Source organism: Crocuta crocuta, unplaced genomic scaffold, assembly GCF_008692635.1.
Source record: "Crocuta crocuta isolate KB4526 unplaced genomic scaffold, BGI_CrCroc_1.0 scaffold186, whole genome shotgun sequence".
In the NCBI taxonomy this organism is placed as follows: Eukaryota; Metazoa; Chordata; class Mammalia; order Carnivora; family Hyaenidae; genus Crocuta; species Crocuta crocuta.
The window spans coordinates 6016498-6032323 of NW_027551569.1; the positions used below are offsets into that span (position 1 = coordinate 6016498).

The following is a 15826-nucleotide window of genomic DNA, read 5'->3' on the forward strand; positions in this document are numbered from 1 at the left end:
ATCCCTAGTAAAATAATGGAACAAATATTAAAAGAAAAAATCCGTAAACATTTAGAGTTTAATGGGCTCATGAAGAATATGTATGGAGACTGTTTTATTATTTATTTTAAAATATGCTTTAAAATGTTTATTTTCTTGGACAAAATTACAAAAACGGGGGAATATAGCAAATACATTTAATACCTGGGTTTTACAAAAGCCTTTGTACAAATTTCATAAAATTTTTATTCGAAATCACATTTCTAATCTGGGCTTAGTGTCATGGTATAAAGAATAAAATATACCAATGAAAACTGCAGAGAGTTAAAAAATATAATGTAGGATAAACAGCAGTGAATCAAGTTAGAAAGTGATTTTCAGAATGGGTATTAACTAAGCACTACTTAGAAACTTCACTGATGTCTGGGAGGATGAATAATAGATAATAAAGTAATTAATTTGTATTTGTGGATGACAGCAAATGTGAAAAGTATGGCTACAGAAAAGAGTATCAAAATAACACCAGATACTACCTATCAAATGGGTAAAAGGAAAATCAATGGACTCAAAAGTGTGAAGGGAACTATGTGTCCAGAACTATCCCAAATATTTTACTGATGTTTTATCATTTCTTTCACACCCTACCTCCATGTATGTATTATGATCCTCATTTGATAGATGTGGGTAGTAAGGCTCAGAGACATAAGGGAACTTGCCCAAAGTCTAACAGCTAGTTGGTATTAACCCGGGTCTATCTGACTCTAAAGTCCATGCCACAAAACCATGCCATCTGCCCTGGAACAGTGAAAAGTAGCTTCTGGTGAATGGAAAATTTGAACCACAGGCATTCAAGGAAGGGAGAAATGTACAAAGAGACAATGGATTAAAAAGGAATAGTCAGACAACAGGCAAAGAACTGTGACTTTGCAATCTGACAGCAACAGAAAAAGAAAACTTGACAAAGTGTAGATGGCTAGAGCAGGGAACTTGTGTTCGTTTTTAACTTGGCTTTGTCAAAATACCGTGGAGCTGAGAGTGCTTTGTTCACAGAAAGACAGTGACAAAATAGAACATTGCAAAGGACAAGAAGAGTCAAAGAATTCAACATGTATAAGGTAGGCTGAATGAAGCTAGAAAGGCTCTGTGTCAGGCGAGCAGTGTTCAAACACCCAACCCTGAGGGAAAAGGTCTCAGGCCTATTGCAACCTACAACAGTTCAAGCAAGAGCTAGCTCCAAGAGAATTAAAATGTGTGAAGGGAAATTACGATTAGAATTAACATACCAAAGAAACTTGGAGTCAAATCCAGAAGACTACGAATTAAGCATTTTTGAATTAAGCATTTTTAAAGTTCTCCTTACGTTGATTAGATATCCCTAAAAGGTATTAGAATGTAAGCTCTTTGAAGTCAACAGCTTTGCAGACTTTGTTTTGTTTTGTTTTCTGTTTTTTTGGCCATGGAGAGTAGCTACCACACTTAGGTACTTGCTAAACACAAAACACTAAACATTACCAAGTTTTAAATTCTACCAACTAAACACAAAACTCGTATTATGAAATCACATTATTAACCAGTTACCAAACACTAGACAACCATCAAGTCTTTTTGTCATTTCTTGGATTTATATAAACCATGGAAAGCACTTTGTCAGAAAGAGTAGCTTATGGAAGTTACAAATCAAGCTCCCAAGCTGTCCAGAAACTGCATCAGAGAGGACAAAGGCCAAAATAAATATCCTGCAGCTTTTTGTTGAAGAACTACTAGTTGCAAGTGGCGCACTTATGTATGAAACATCTACAACCCTCATTTCAAAACATCAAATAGTGGGAGAGGCACACTCACTGCTACTCAACTTCAAAAAGATGTTTAAAAGAAAAAAAGGTTTTTGTAAAATCTTTGAGTTAATCTCAATATCGCTAACAATGACAGTAAGAGAGCAAACGCTATTCATTTAGAGTTGGAGACAAAATATTTTGTCTTTATTTTTAAAGGCAGCATCTCAGACACTGATTATGGCAGAGTTTCTCAGATTAATAAAACCATGAATCACCACATATAAAAAATACAATCAAATGTAGCCCAATACCCATTGTGAAAATGGTTCCAGTATTAAGCTACTGACAACAGTACATTTCATAAGACATCTGAAGAAAAGAGTGTTCATGAACAATATTTCCTTTCTGGAATATTCTGTTCATCATTTAAACCTGACTGCCTCCATCACAACACAATCGCTATCAGGAAAAGAGGATTCATAAATTCCTGCGGCCTCTACTCTTGTATTCTATATCTGGAAAGACCTCTGTGCATTCATTTGCACTTATTCTATCTTTAAGTGAAGTTCAAAAAGCAGGTGAATAGAACATGTACTGTGAAAGTGCCAAGCTAAAAGGCTTTCCGTTTGGGGACTGGTAATAAGAATCTGAATGAAGTCTCCAAAGGATCCAGAACTTACCTGTTTGGCATATGAGGAGTGAAACTGTGCAGACACTGAATGCTATAAAAGACAGAAAAATGGAATAAAGCCTATCTTCTCCTAACATACCTAGGTTTTCCAACTCCTGTGCCTATGATCTCACAAACAAGAAGAGAATCTCCAAGCAGGAACCAAAAGCAAGAGCTCCCTGCTTCGTACTTGTTAGACCAGAGCATTTATTGTGTTTCCCACACTTTCTCTTCCAGGGTATCTACTCCAGACTCATCTCTTCAGCACCAAGAGCACAATTCTACCATCATGTCCTGAAGTTAACTAGTCCACCTGACAAACTGGTTCTAGAGTATACATAAGGCATCCACAGTTTCTTCACCTTTTAAATAAGCATCCTGCAGGCTGCTAATGGATGAAGTCACACTCTGACCTACCAGTTAGTAAAACAAATGGCGAATAGATTCTCCACAATTTGCAGAGTGGTCAACAAAAGCTGGGAGGCAAGCTAAGCAAGGGGGTCAATGCATCCAAGACTGACATAGAACCATGCCTGGAGAAAAATGAGGCAGAAACTCTGCGAGGCTGCACAGAAACATTCACAATCCATTACACACAACCCGGTGGCTCTGCTACTGATACTGCAGGAGACGGTCTGCAAAGGACACCTCGGTTAATCTTCTATTTTTTTTATTAAAAATTAAAGAAAAAAAATCTACTTTTTCTTAATAAAACTTAAATGACGTCTGTGATTTAAAACCTTGCTGCCTGGGGGGTCTGGGTGACTCAGTCAGTTTAGCATCCGACTTCGGCTCAGGTCATGATCTCATGGTTTCATGAGTTGGAACCTCACATTGGTCTCTATGCTGACAACTCAGAGCATGGAGCCTGCTTTAGATTCTGTGTCTCCCTCTCTCTCTGCCCCTCCCCACTCGCATTCTGTCTCTCTGTCTCTCTCTCAAAAATAAACCTTAAAAAACAACTGTTTTAAACCTTGTTGCCTGGTTTCCCTCTGAACCCAAGTTGACAGTACCCCTTAAAGTCCAGTACGCCCTGTCACACATCGCAACTCTAATACTAACAAGGGATAATCCTAGAGCAGACGGTCACAGGCAGGCAGCCTACAGACTGAATCTAACTCAGACATGCTATGTTTGGTCTGCAAAGTGTTTCTTCTTTCATTGGACAATATTTTAAAATAAGATTTCTGATTTCTCTTGACAGTAGGAAGGTCTGACAACACGCGGCCCACACTCATGCACGGCAATGATCGGCTGGAGCACATCAGTAAGACAGCTGCCCCTTTCTCAGCTGGGGCACACACTCCAGTCTACGGCTGTCGTGCCCCTCTTAGCAATATTGTACATCTGGCCCTCTTATTCATTTACACAGTCTGCCTGCAGCCCCTATCGGCATTTGAGTGTGCACACCTTGTTCTAATGAAAAGTTAGGAATAGAAGTGTTTAGTAAGAGTCACGAGCTTGGCAAACAGAAACTGCACTACTTGAAATGAGACCAGCAAGCAGAAGGAAAAAAAAAAAAAAAAAAAGAGGAGGAGGAGAAGGGAGGAGAAACAAAAAACAAATGGAGGGGAGATGAAAAGAGGAGAGGAGGGGGAAGAAGCAGCTCTTTCTGCCTTCAAAGAGCTTATAATCTAGCAGAGGAGAATGGGACAATTTAAAAGCAACAAACTGATGAATGCCATGCCATGCAATAGAGAACAAGTAAATAATACTGCAATAAAAAACAGAGGTCTTGACTGAGTGGGATGGATTTAAGAAGAAGAAACAATCTCCAAACTTCGGAGCAGGCGAGGTAATCAATCCAGAGGGGAAAGAGGAGGCAGGTAGACCTTTTAGATAAGAAGGAATGTTAAAGGCAAAGAACAGAAGTGGGGAAACTAGCCAGGTTTAGACAGGCAGGGATGGATTCAATGATGGAATGAGTAGAGAGAACTATGAGCTGACTGGTTCAACTGAAACACAAATGCAGAGGACACAAAGCCTGGAGTGATGTCCGATCAAGTGACATTTTCAGAAAGACAGGCACAGCATTTGGTAGGCATTTATCTCATTTAACCTCAATTAACACCTTATGATCACTAAGGCTCCTTTTGAAGAGAGTCACTTGCAGAGAAGATGTTATTTCAATTGAGCATCTCCTTTACAAAGCTAGCCTGAAGATCAAAAAGAATGTAGCAGAGTAATGACTAGGAACTTGTAGGCTCCCTCTCTTCGCCTTGTTTATGAGCATATCAACTGGATGAAAAAAGCAGGGGATCCTTAAAAAGAAAAAGAAAAAAGGAGAGAGAATGAAAAAAGAAGGTGAAAGAAAAGAAAAACAAAAGGCAGAGAATAAGTTGGTTTAAAAGCATATGCTATTAGCCACAGCTGAATCTAACTGCCTGTCTGGAATGATCCCCAAAATTTCCTGCTCTAAGTGACCTTATACCCATAGTGCTTCGGCTCACTCATTTACATCAGCCACCACTTTCCAATAAGCCTCTGTTGGGCTCCCTGCTGCTGAATTTGCTTACCTGAGGTTTCTGATAAGGGTTGCGCCTGGAAGACTCAAAGGTGGGATAAACTGGCCGGGTTGATGCCCGCTGGGTGGGATCCTGGCACACAAATCCTGAGTGCGGAATGGGAAACATTAAAACCTGCCATTTTCTAAGAAATTAGCACGTGTAGCTGCACCTTTTCTTTAGATATACAAACTCAGTTTCACTGTCATAATTACAGAGATCCATCCTCAGGAGGAACAGGCATGGCTCTCTCATACACACACTCCACTTGAACTTCACACCACCAAAACTGGACAGCACAAGAATGGAAAATATGCAGATAAATCAACCTTCCTTGTTGGGGAGCTGAATCTGATTGAAAAGGCGATTCAGAGTGAAAGTGCAAACCACCATTTAAAAACACACAGTTGCTTATAAAAACAAATTATTTTAGAGTAGCTTCCTAGAGGGTAACTGGAAAATACTGTTGTTTTTACTGGGAGAATCCAGAAGCAAGTGAGGATTCCTGTCCTATTACAAGATCTACTTCTGGAACTGCCGAAGGTGGTCTACTGGCACCTTTCCAAAGTGGGCTTCTTAGGTTATCCGTGATAGGCTTAAGAAATTAGGTGTGAGCTCATTTCACCTCCTAAAAAGAAGCAGATTCCCATGCAAGGAGTCTAGAGTAGCTAAAGTTTACTGCATTTGCTGGTACACCAAGTATGAGTTCATTTCAGATGTGTGTTTTGTCAGACCTTTGTAGAGCACTTAAAAAACCACCACCACCCCACAATATACCCACCTGACAGCCCATCTCCATTTCAAAGTTTTGGCTTATCTACTCAAAAGGGGATTTCTTCCCTGGGCTGCCTTTAGTTGTAAGTACTACAGAAGGGATCATGTGGACACCAGCAGAGAGCATCGAGGGGAAACATAGCCAGTCTCCTTTGTAACAAAGCTTCTTCAGTGAGTTGCACTCCCCCAGCTCAGAGAAAAATAGACTTTCTCCAGACCTTTGCTTTATTCTCTTCCTCGGCCCATAATTCCTGTTTCGCAGGAATTAGGTCTCAGCCCTAGTTGTGGTTCAGCCTCAGGACAGGATGGAGCCAGGGGGAGCAGGAACATAGAAACACTTGCCTGAAAATACAATTTTTTAGTACAAAACATTCAGCGTGGCTTAGGAACTGCCAGTTAGTAACACCTAGGAGGCTTGACAAAAAAATGGATGCTCTGGTTAACATTTATGTGAGTCTTCAGAAAGCACTACTACTCACCTACAACAGTGAACATATCTGAAATCATACTGGCTTTAATCTTTAGGTCCAGAGGTGCATCACTAATAGAACAGAGAAAGAAAGGGCAGTCAATAATGTTATAGATGAACAGAACAGCTGACTCTAATGGGCCCCAATATAGCCGAGTTTCCAAATGTCAATGAGCAGCAATACAAAAAGCACATCAAATCCATGGAAAAAGAAAATGAAACCTGGGCAAAAATACTAGAAATAAAATCCCACTGTTAAACTCATCCCCTGTAAGGCAGGCCCAGCAGCAAAGCTGATTCCCTGACATGGGAATCTTTTTATCCCAGAAGGTCTTGGGTAATTCAAATCGTGTACATCAAGAATACCGCTTCATTTTCAACGTGGATTTCAGAGGTTTAGACTTTTAATATGTTCTTTTATGAGTATGCCCATCATTCAAATTATTTTTTACTGCTGCAATGGTCAAATCACATTCACAAGCAAGAGAAGAAACTCTAGTAATCTTTGTACTTTTGTTTTAAGCCTTCATTTTCTGTTCTAAATCAATCTTTTCAAGCCTGTAGGCTTGTAAATGAGGGCAGAAAAACACAAGTTGTACCAAAACATCACCAGGTGATGCAGCAGGAACCCACATGGAAACAGAAACAATATGAACTAAAAGCTGGAAGCCTCCATGTGGTGGTGACTGCCACGCTGGCTTTGGTGTTGAGGTGTTCCTCCACAAACCAGATTACTTTGGCTGCTGGACCAATGCATCATCCTGCGGGTCTCTAACACTGTGTGATGCACCTTGCTGGGCAATCTGCAAAGAGGTGAGTTAACAAAACAGTAGCCCAACATCTGAATCATCTGTAATATCTAGTTCTGTACCTTACTATTGGGGTTAAGCCAAGCTCCCACCCCGCGAAGTCATCTATCTGTCTTTATTTGATTACTGGGCATTTTGCCAACATCTTTCAGCTTTAAAAATGCAGCCACTGGGTGGTCTCTGGCATAAATCTCTAGGGTTCCCTAGCTGTTTGGAGAAGCATAGAGCTAATAGGAACTCTGGCTACTGCTGCAGATGTAAGCACAATCTTCTCTGGTATTAAAAACTAGGTTTCCTTCCTTCTTCTAAACAATAGGTAGGTTACAAAAATTTTAAGACAGTTTGAAGTTTTTTTGAGTCTACTCTTGGATGGAAACCAGAACACGAATGATACAAGGACCAAAGATTATAGCCACTGCTCTAGACCCAGCTCTATACCTTTGTAGTATATGTGGATTTAAGTCTTTAATAAACCTGTAGTAATAAAGGAAATATTATACCTCATGCATTTCTTTAGCCTTAGCAGAACACCTACATAGTTGAAAGAGAGAAAGAGAGAACTAGAAATAAAAAGGTATACAAGGAACATCCCTTGGAAAGTCAAGAAAACAGTAAACATAGATCACAAATTGACTAATAAGATAAGGATTCATGGTTGCCATCTGGACTTTAACCATGTGTCACAAATCCCTCATATTTAGAAATTCTAGTCATTTCTATCCAATAACTAGGGCAAAAAGTCTTGTGCCAAGAGAAATGACAAAAAAAAAAAGTGTTTTAGTGTTACTCATTGAAGGTTTGTCCTTTTTTAGTTGATGGAACAGACTACTTACCAGGCCAAAGAAGGAGAGAGATTTACTTCCAACAACCATGGCTTCAGAGTAGAATCTATGAGCACATCAAAGCCATAGAGTTCTAGAAATACAACATAACACAATACACAAGATCATTACCTATGACACAACTGAATAAAGATCTGGAAGGCCGAATCCAATCAACTCCCACCAGAGGCCTAGAAATTTGGTTGAGTATAAGCAGCTTAGGTTAAGAAGAAATCTGAGTGCAAAATACATTTATTCTTCTGCTCTCCTATGGTTTCAATTTCCCTTTGAAGACAGGAAATACACTGGCTCAACACAGAAAGACAAAAGAGAAAGGAGGGAGCCTGTGGCAGGCAGAGCAGGACGGTGACGAGACACCCTACACCACTAACAGTGGAAAAGGGAGGGGGCCAGAGACCAAGTTTCCATGGTTTCTGGTTCTTTACTGATTCTCTTCCCTAACTCAACTGCTGCAACAGGCAAAGCAAGAGCCTTCTCTCCCAGGACGCAGGGATAATAGGACACTAACTTTGGAACCTTAGCTGGCAGCCTGTACTGTTACTGTTATTAATGAAACCTTCTCCACAGTCCTCTTTGGTATACATATATGAAATATATCTGACTTTCAAAAGTCCCACTCATTCTCGAATCTCCTACTCTGTGTCCCTCAAACAATCCACATCTTCTTTCCAAGGGAAAAGATGAGCTTCCTTACAGCTTGGTCAGAGGTCACGGGCCACAGCTCACATCTACAGAACACACCCAGGTATCTTCCAGACACTCATTTTGAAACAAATGTCTTTACTTCAAAAAGGATGTTCCCATTTCTCAATACTCTCAAAAAACACAGAAAAATAAATGTAAAGTTCTAAAAAGATGGTGCCACAGGCTGTCTTGAACACAGAAAATCTGATATGGGACCAAGAATCCTAGAAGAGGAATCTGGAGACCTGGATCCTTCTCAGGACTCTACCATTTATTCACCGTGGAGCCTGGAGAAGTCATTTCTGTCTCTGATTTTTCTTGCCCATCGTTTCACCCCTTGATCTTCTCTATTAATCATCATCTGTCAATACCTGTGTGCTCTTTAAACCTAAATCCAGAATCCCTATTTGTACAGTACAGACTCAGGTAGACAATCATATTTGAATTTTTCCTCTCAGGAAAAGCTGCCACGAATGAATCTTTCATGGCCAGTATGTTCTTCTGAATATTTTACCTAATCTTCAATCATCCCACAGAATATTCCCCTTTTAATCTGAAAGAAAAAAAAAAAAAGTCTTTTGTGATATAGCACTAAGTAAGACACTGAAAAAGGAAGACTTAATTGCAAAATCTACAAATCTATGTTAACATCACACAAGTAGGAGCACAGGATTCAACTGTTTCATAAAATGCTAATATTATTAATAATAATGGCACGAGGAAACACAGTAAGAATGCTTGATGCACATGTTGACCAGATTTGCAGAATGAACCACAAACGAAGACAAACTGAAATCTGAATGAGAATCGATGAGACCCGTTATTTAGACACCTTGCATTAAACAGCCAACATGTTTACTTAACTATTTCCCGAATTAAGAGGCGCAGTCCAAGAATCCCAGCAGAAACGCTGAAAACCAACATTCTGGGAAGTAAGAAAAAATAAAATAACTCAAACAGAGAAGACACCCTTTACAGTGCATGCTGTATGTTTCCCCAGGTGAGTGAAGCCTGTCAGTGCTAAACAATCGCAAAATCAGTTTTGGATCTAACGGCGCCCATACACGCAACGAGGCTTGGATCTACTACCCTTTCAAAGCAGGGTAAGTATGTGGTGGCATTCCAACACAGTGCAAAGCCCAGCTCACCTAAGGAGCTGGAACTGGGAGGGGTGGGTAAGGGTGGTAAATGGAGTGAAAAGAGAGCGTTTGTATCAGGTTTATCACTTCAAATCATCAACTCCACTTAAGAAAAATAATTTTGGTTCTAGGCAGACTACAAAAGTCCTCATAATGACCCTTTTAACTTATGATCGGCCTTCTCTATGGACACGAAAGACTGTAAAAGGTAAGAAGTATACTGTACTGAGAATATTAAACTTCACCTTTGAATACTGTGTGCTTTAGCAGCAGGGTCTAGAATTTCAAAAATTCAGTGTCTAGGATGAGATATCTATACCAAGAGTTCGTGTCATTAACGGGTGTGGGCAGGCGAGGCTTTTCCAATTCCGAGAGCTACTTTCTTTGTTCCTCTGTGCTGTCCTCATCATGACAGAAGAGCCAGTGTTTTCTTCAAAGGACTGTTGCTACCACTTTGTTCAACAAAGTTTCCTTAGGAAAATTTCCTTTCATGAGATGCATTCTCTTGAGCTCCCAACCAAATCAAAACAAACTTGAAAATTATACTAGTGACTAGTAAGAAGCAGCTTGACTCCACCACGACTTCACATTTGTGCCCGTATCTCCCTATTTCTTGAATGCAGCTTCCTGAAAAAGCAACCTACACTTAGCTGTCTTGACCTTCTTAATGCCTATTCATTCCCCAAGCCATCAGAATTTGCTTTTGCTCCCATTCTCTAAAGCAGTGACTGTCCTCACTGTGATCGACAAAGACCACCTTACTGCTAAGCCCAAACATCTGAAACTGTTGACCACCCCTTACTTATTAGAACTTTCTTCTCCCTTGGTTCCAGGCACTGCTCTCTTCTGACTCTTCTCCTCTTTTACTCCTTCTCTTCTGCCCAGCTATTCACTGGTAGGTTTGCTCAGGGTGGCATTCTCAGGGCTCTTTCCTTCTCAATTCTACTTCTCTTCGATCTCATGTATTCTCATGGCTGCAATTAACATCATGATGATGACATTCAAAAATAGATCTTTAGTCAAGTGTGTCCTGGACACCAAATCCGTAATTCTACAATAGCCTGCTACACAACTTCACTAGGATAGCCCATGAGTATTCAACACTCAACAAAATATAACTCGTTATCTTTCCCCCAAACCTACTTGGCTTCCCATTTTTCTTCACCTTGGAAAATGGTAGCCCGATCCACCAGTCTCCAAAGCTAGAAACACTCTTTGCCACCTCCCAAAATCTACACATTGCCAGACCTCTTCTCTATTTCTCTTTAATCCAGTTTTCTATCTTCTGAGATATAATTTACATATAATGAAAGAGACAGATCTTAAGTGTAACCCGATGAGGCTTGATAACCAGACACATCCATGTAACCCACACTCGTATCAACCCACAGAGAACATTTCCAGCCCTCAGAAAGATCCCTCATGCCCTTTCCTGGTAAATGCCCTGCTTCCTCTCATCATACCCCCAGATAATCACTATGCTTATCTCTTTCACCACAGATTCATTGTCCATTCTAGAATGGCATATAAATGGAAGCATAGTGGGTCTGACTTCTTTCAATTGGCACTTTTGAGGTTCATCCACCTATTGTTTTGGGTTTTAAAACAAGTTTATAGAAATGATAAAATTATTGTATAACCTACATACAATGAAATTCACCCTCTTAAATTGTAGTTTGATGAGTTTTGACAAATGTATGTAGTCATGTAACCACCACCACAATTAAGATATAGAACAATTCTATCACAGACGCTCCTGGTGCCCCCTTCTAGTCAATTCTCACTCCCTATCCCCCCAGCGACCACTGATCTATCTGATCTCTGCCTTTTCCAGGAAGTCAAATAAATGAAATCATACAGATGAGCCTTTGAGAGCGGCTTCTTTCACTTAGCATCGTGCTTTTGAGATTTATCTATGTTTTTACATAGCAACAGTGTAGTTCATTCCTTTTACTGCTGTGTAGGATTTCATGTTACAGATATACCACAGCTTGTTTATCCATTCAACAGTTCATGGACATCTGGGCCACTTCCAACTTTTGGCGGTTATGAATAAAGGTGCTATAAACCTTCATATCCAGGTATCTGTGTGAACATATAACATTATTTGTCTTGGGTAAAGACCTACAAGTGGGACTGCTGGATCACATGGTAAGTGTACCTTATCCCCCCACACTTCTTCCCTCCCATTCATTTCCCTAGGACTAGCCTCTCCCCGCTACAGTCCATTCTCCATGTGCCCAGTGGAATTTCTTTTTTTTTTTGTTAATGTTTTATTTATTTCTAGGAGAGAGAGAGACAGCGTGAGCAGGGGAGGGTCAGAGAGAGAGGGAGTCACAGACTGAAACAGGCTCCAGGCTCTGAGCTGGCAGTCAGCACAGAGCCCGACACGGGGCTCGAACCCACGAACCGCGAGATCATGACCTAAGCAAAAGTCGGACACTTAACTGACTAAGCCACCCAGGCGCCCCGACCCATCGGAATTTCTAAGACCTAAATCTAACAGTCAGATAGAGATAGGCTGTGAACTGGCCCAGCGACAGACACTTGACGTCAGGTGGTGCTTGTAGGATTTTAAATTAGTTATTTCTAGTCATGCTGTACACTATTCCCTTTGTTGTAATTCTGTCCTCCCAAGCTTTGGGTCAAATCATGATAGAAGTTAAAGAGAGTAATAATCATCTTATTGCTCTCCTGCTCAAAAACCCCAGTGGCTGGCTGCTGTCTCCGGGAGGAATTTACACGTGTCAGTCCTCTATCACGGGGCTCCAATCTGCCCTCATGTCCTGCCGCCCCAGCCCATGCAGGCCGTAGCCAGTCACGCGGAACTTCCCAGTTCACAAACTGGCTTTCCCCGGCTTCCCCTAGGCATTGCTGATAGCTCCCGTGCATTCCTCGAGCATCAGAGTCACCCTACTACTGGTACTGTCTTTGTCATCTCCAGCCTGTTCCTCCCCACAGCCCAAGGGCAGGGCCATTTCTCATCCATCGTTAACACTACAAGCAGCCTGCACCATAAAAGGCACCTAAGATGCAGTCAAGAAATACTGAAAGAAAAAGAAAAGAGAAGGAAAAAAAGTAAGTGAAAAGCACTGTACAATTTTTTTATTTTGACATTTAAATTTTTTATTTCTTATTTTTTTAATTTAAATTCAAGTCAGTTAACATAGGGTGTAGTCTTGGCTTCAGGAGTAGAATTTTTGAAAAAGACAAAATAATTTGCAGCTACTCCCCCAAAATAACCCTGGCCACAAGACTTGAAATATTCCTAAGAAAGCTACCAACCGTAAAAACAGAAACATTCTTATTAAGGTTTCTACATATTAAGACATATTAAGAAAAAACTTGATAAAAGGTGGTCTAGGAAGGGAGGGAGAAAAAAGATTTGATAGAGAAATTACGAGCGCATCCAAGGCCTAACAGATGACTAAACATGGCACACCACTAATTGTGAAATCAATCCACTAACCCTCCCAGCTGGAGCTGTCACCCGAGGCAGTGGAAAGTGCTGACATTAGCCAGCCCGCACTGCCAGTCAAATGCTATTGTATAAAGGAAATTCTTTTTTCCTTGGCTTCGGATTTGAGTTGCAAACCTAAGGAGGAAGTCTTTATCTGGGATCCAGAAGGAGAATTTGGAAAAAAACAGATCAAGATCCCACAGGAAAATGAACTAAATAAAAGAAAAAGCCCAGAGCCAATTTGTTAACTAGTCCAATAAGTCAATACGGTATCTGGCTACCACATGTAAAGGTAGGTTTGAAACGAGTATCTAGAATCCAGGACTGCTGATTAGAGCCGAAAGAGTGCCTTTTTCAGGCCTGATCTGCTAGAAAGAATGATATCATTTTTCCTGAGATCTAGTTACAGGAGAGCAGAAGGAGAATCCAGGATATGGGGCAGGCCAAAAGTGGCCGGGCTCATCAGAACTTGTCTTTATGTGAGTGCAGAAAGGGCCAAAGAGACCTGGCTTCTAAACTTGGCTTGGCCGTTTGTTAACTGCATGACCTAGGATACATTATTTGACCTTTCCAAATCTTTTTTCCTTGTTATAAAACATGGGTAATAAATACCAACGAAACTCTTTTAAGAGGGCTAAAGGGAGTAACCAAGGAAAAGTGCTTGACAAGTTACTTTCTACAGTAACTTTTCCCACCTGAACAGCAGCATGGGATAAACCAGAAGGGAGACTCTCTCAAAAAGTGAACTATTTACAGACCTTCACTATGATTTCGTTGGTGGTGATCAAGTAGTTTACATAATTGAGGAATGTATGCTGCCCACTCTCCTTCCTTCAACAAATATTTACAGACACCCACCCTTTGAGAATGTCAGGTTACTCTGTGAATGGTCTAAAACAGCAGCAATGAAAGGCCAAGCAAGCATCATTCATTCAACAAAGAGGTGTACTGCGCATGGACTGTCCTGAGCAAAGATGTTACTGGTCTCTGACGTAAACCAAGCCAGCCTCATCAGCTCTACAGTGGCATGCGCAGCTGGCTCAGAGGATCCCAGGCTGGAGAGGACCAGGGTCTGAGGCTGTCACTTCAGCCATCCTCACACACATAGATAAAACTGCTGTCAGCAGCAGCATCTGCAAAGGACAGCTAACATCCTGTTGCTTTTGGCTGGTTTTCTCCAACTGGTCAAAAAAGCCATTTTCCTTGCCAGTTATGCCACAGTGCCAGTTTCCTAAGCATATTTAAAGGGTTGCTGTTTACACATATATTTCACATGGTACCATATTTTAACAATCTTGAAAGAAGTAAAAATTCCATTGCCAGCAATCTATTTTATCGGGAGGGGCATCAAAACTCTATAAATCAAGACTACACTGATCAAGGCGACCTGCCTGCCAACCATCTTGTGGGCCCCTGCCCTCCAGGCCAGGTCTCTTTCGTGTGGGCTCTTCCACCTGTGTGCCCTGGAACTGAGGGCAAGGGTCTTAGTTTCTCAGGCCTCAACTCCGTTATATGGACTGATGATTCTCTGGGGTCCTTTCCAGATGTACAAATCTATGAGAAGGCATTACGTGGCTAAGTTTCAGGTAGTTTAGGAAGGTTGCCAAGTCTACGTTGAAATGTCAACCATATAATGCAGGTATATGTATATGTCATGCCATGTAAAATCTGGCTTGAGAGGAATAAATGCTTGTAATCTATGCCTTGCACAGAGCAGGGATTGAAAATAAGTTAAACGCATAAATAAACAAATGAATGGGAATATTGGAAGTACCTAAAAGCACAGTTGGGCATTACAGGTGGTGGAGCTGGAACGAAATCATGAGACAGAAACAGATAGTACTGGAATGCTCCTGGCCAACATCCATAATGGATAAAGGCGAAACAACCAAAAGAATATAGTGAACTCCATCACTGGGCTACTGGTTTCCTCTAAAAGCAACCAATGCTCTATGCAAGCCAATTTCTTCCAGGAAGCTCTCAATTCATGTTTACTCTAAAACACATAAGAAAGAAAGAAAGAAAAAACAGTTTTATTCCTTGTAACTTAAATCCCAAGGGAAGTTAGTAGGAGTAAGTGGGAGCCAGAGGGACTCACACAAATAAACGCACATATACAAAATCATACCTGACGGGGGGAGGTTAACGAAGCACATAAATCCCAGGGCCGACAGGAAGTGGACTTAGAACCACAAAAGCCAAGAAGACAGTCAACAACTTAAAAAACTCCAGATGCACTCTCTTTATTAAAGAATAAAAGCAGGGAGGGGAAAGGAGACCCACAGAAGATGAAATGGACTTAGGGGTATTTCACTGAGTCAGGGAAAGTCGATGCTTATTTCATATCGGAATCTCTATGGCCATTAAGTTCCGGAAATCCTCAAAGAGAGTTTGTTCAAAAAGAACAAAGATTTTTATATGAAGAAATTTACCTTCATATAAGAGCCAAGTCAATGTGGAAAAGAAACCTTAGTTTTTTAATCCAATGAGGTTTTCAAAGTTTGAAGGTATGTTCTATGCACCCCTTCCTCAAGCAGTTTACAATAACACCAAGAGCTCTAGGCCCTTACCAAACCAGATCTATTGAGAAGCCTACTATCAGGCCACCAAAAGGCAATTAAAGCAAGTACCAAGGTTCAACAAATATTTCTTGAACATCTTCTAAGAGCAAAACAAAACAAAACAAAACAACCCCACCACTATGCACAAGAGGTGCAGAAA

The 15826-nt window shown here is 40.8% G+C and overlaps 1 protein-coding gene across 10 annotated transcripts in view; it reads right to left on the reverse strand.

Annotated features, from left to right (window-relative positions):
• The window catches only part of TTLL5 (tubulin tyrosine ligase like 5), a 279463-nt gene that overhangs the window by 207750 nt on the left and 55887 nt on the right, over positions 1 to 15826 (reverse strand). For all 10 annotated transcript variants that reach the window (XM_077750795.1, XM_077750794.1, XM_077750800.1 and 7 more), the window contains exons 12-14: positions 7814 to 7895; positions 6182 to 6243; positions 4941 to 5035 (exon numbers count right to left, since the gene is read on the reverse strand). In XM_077750795.1, coding sequence (XP_077606921.1) covers positions 4941 to 5035; positions 6182 to 6243; positions 7814 to 7895 — 239 coding nt within the window. The remainder of the gene's footprint in view (positions 1 to 4940; positions 5036 to 6181; positions 6244 to 7813; positions 7896 to 15826) is intronic.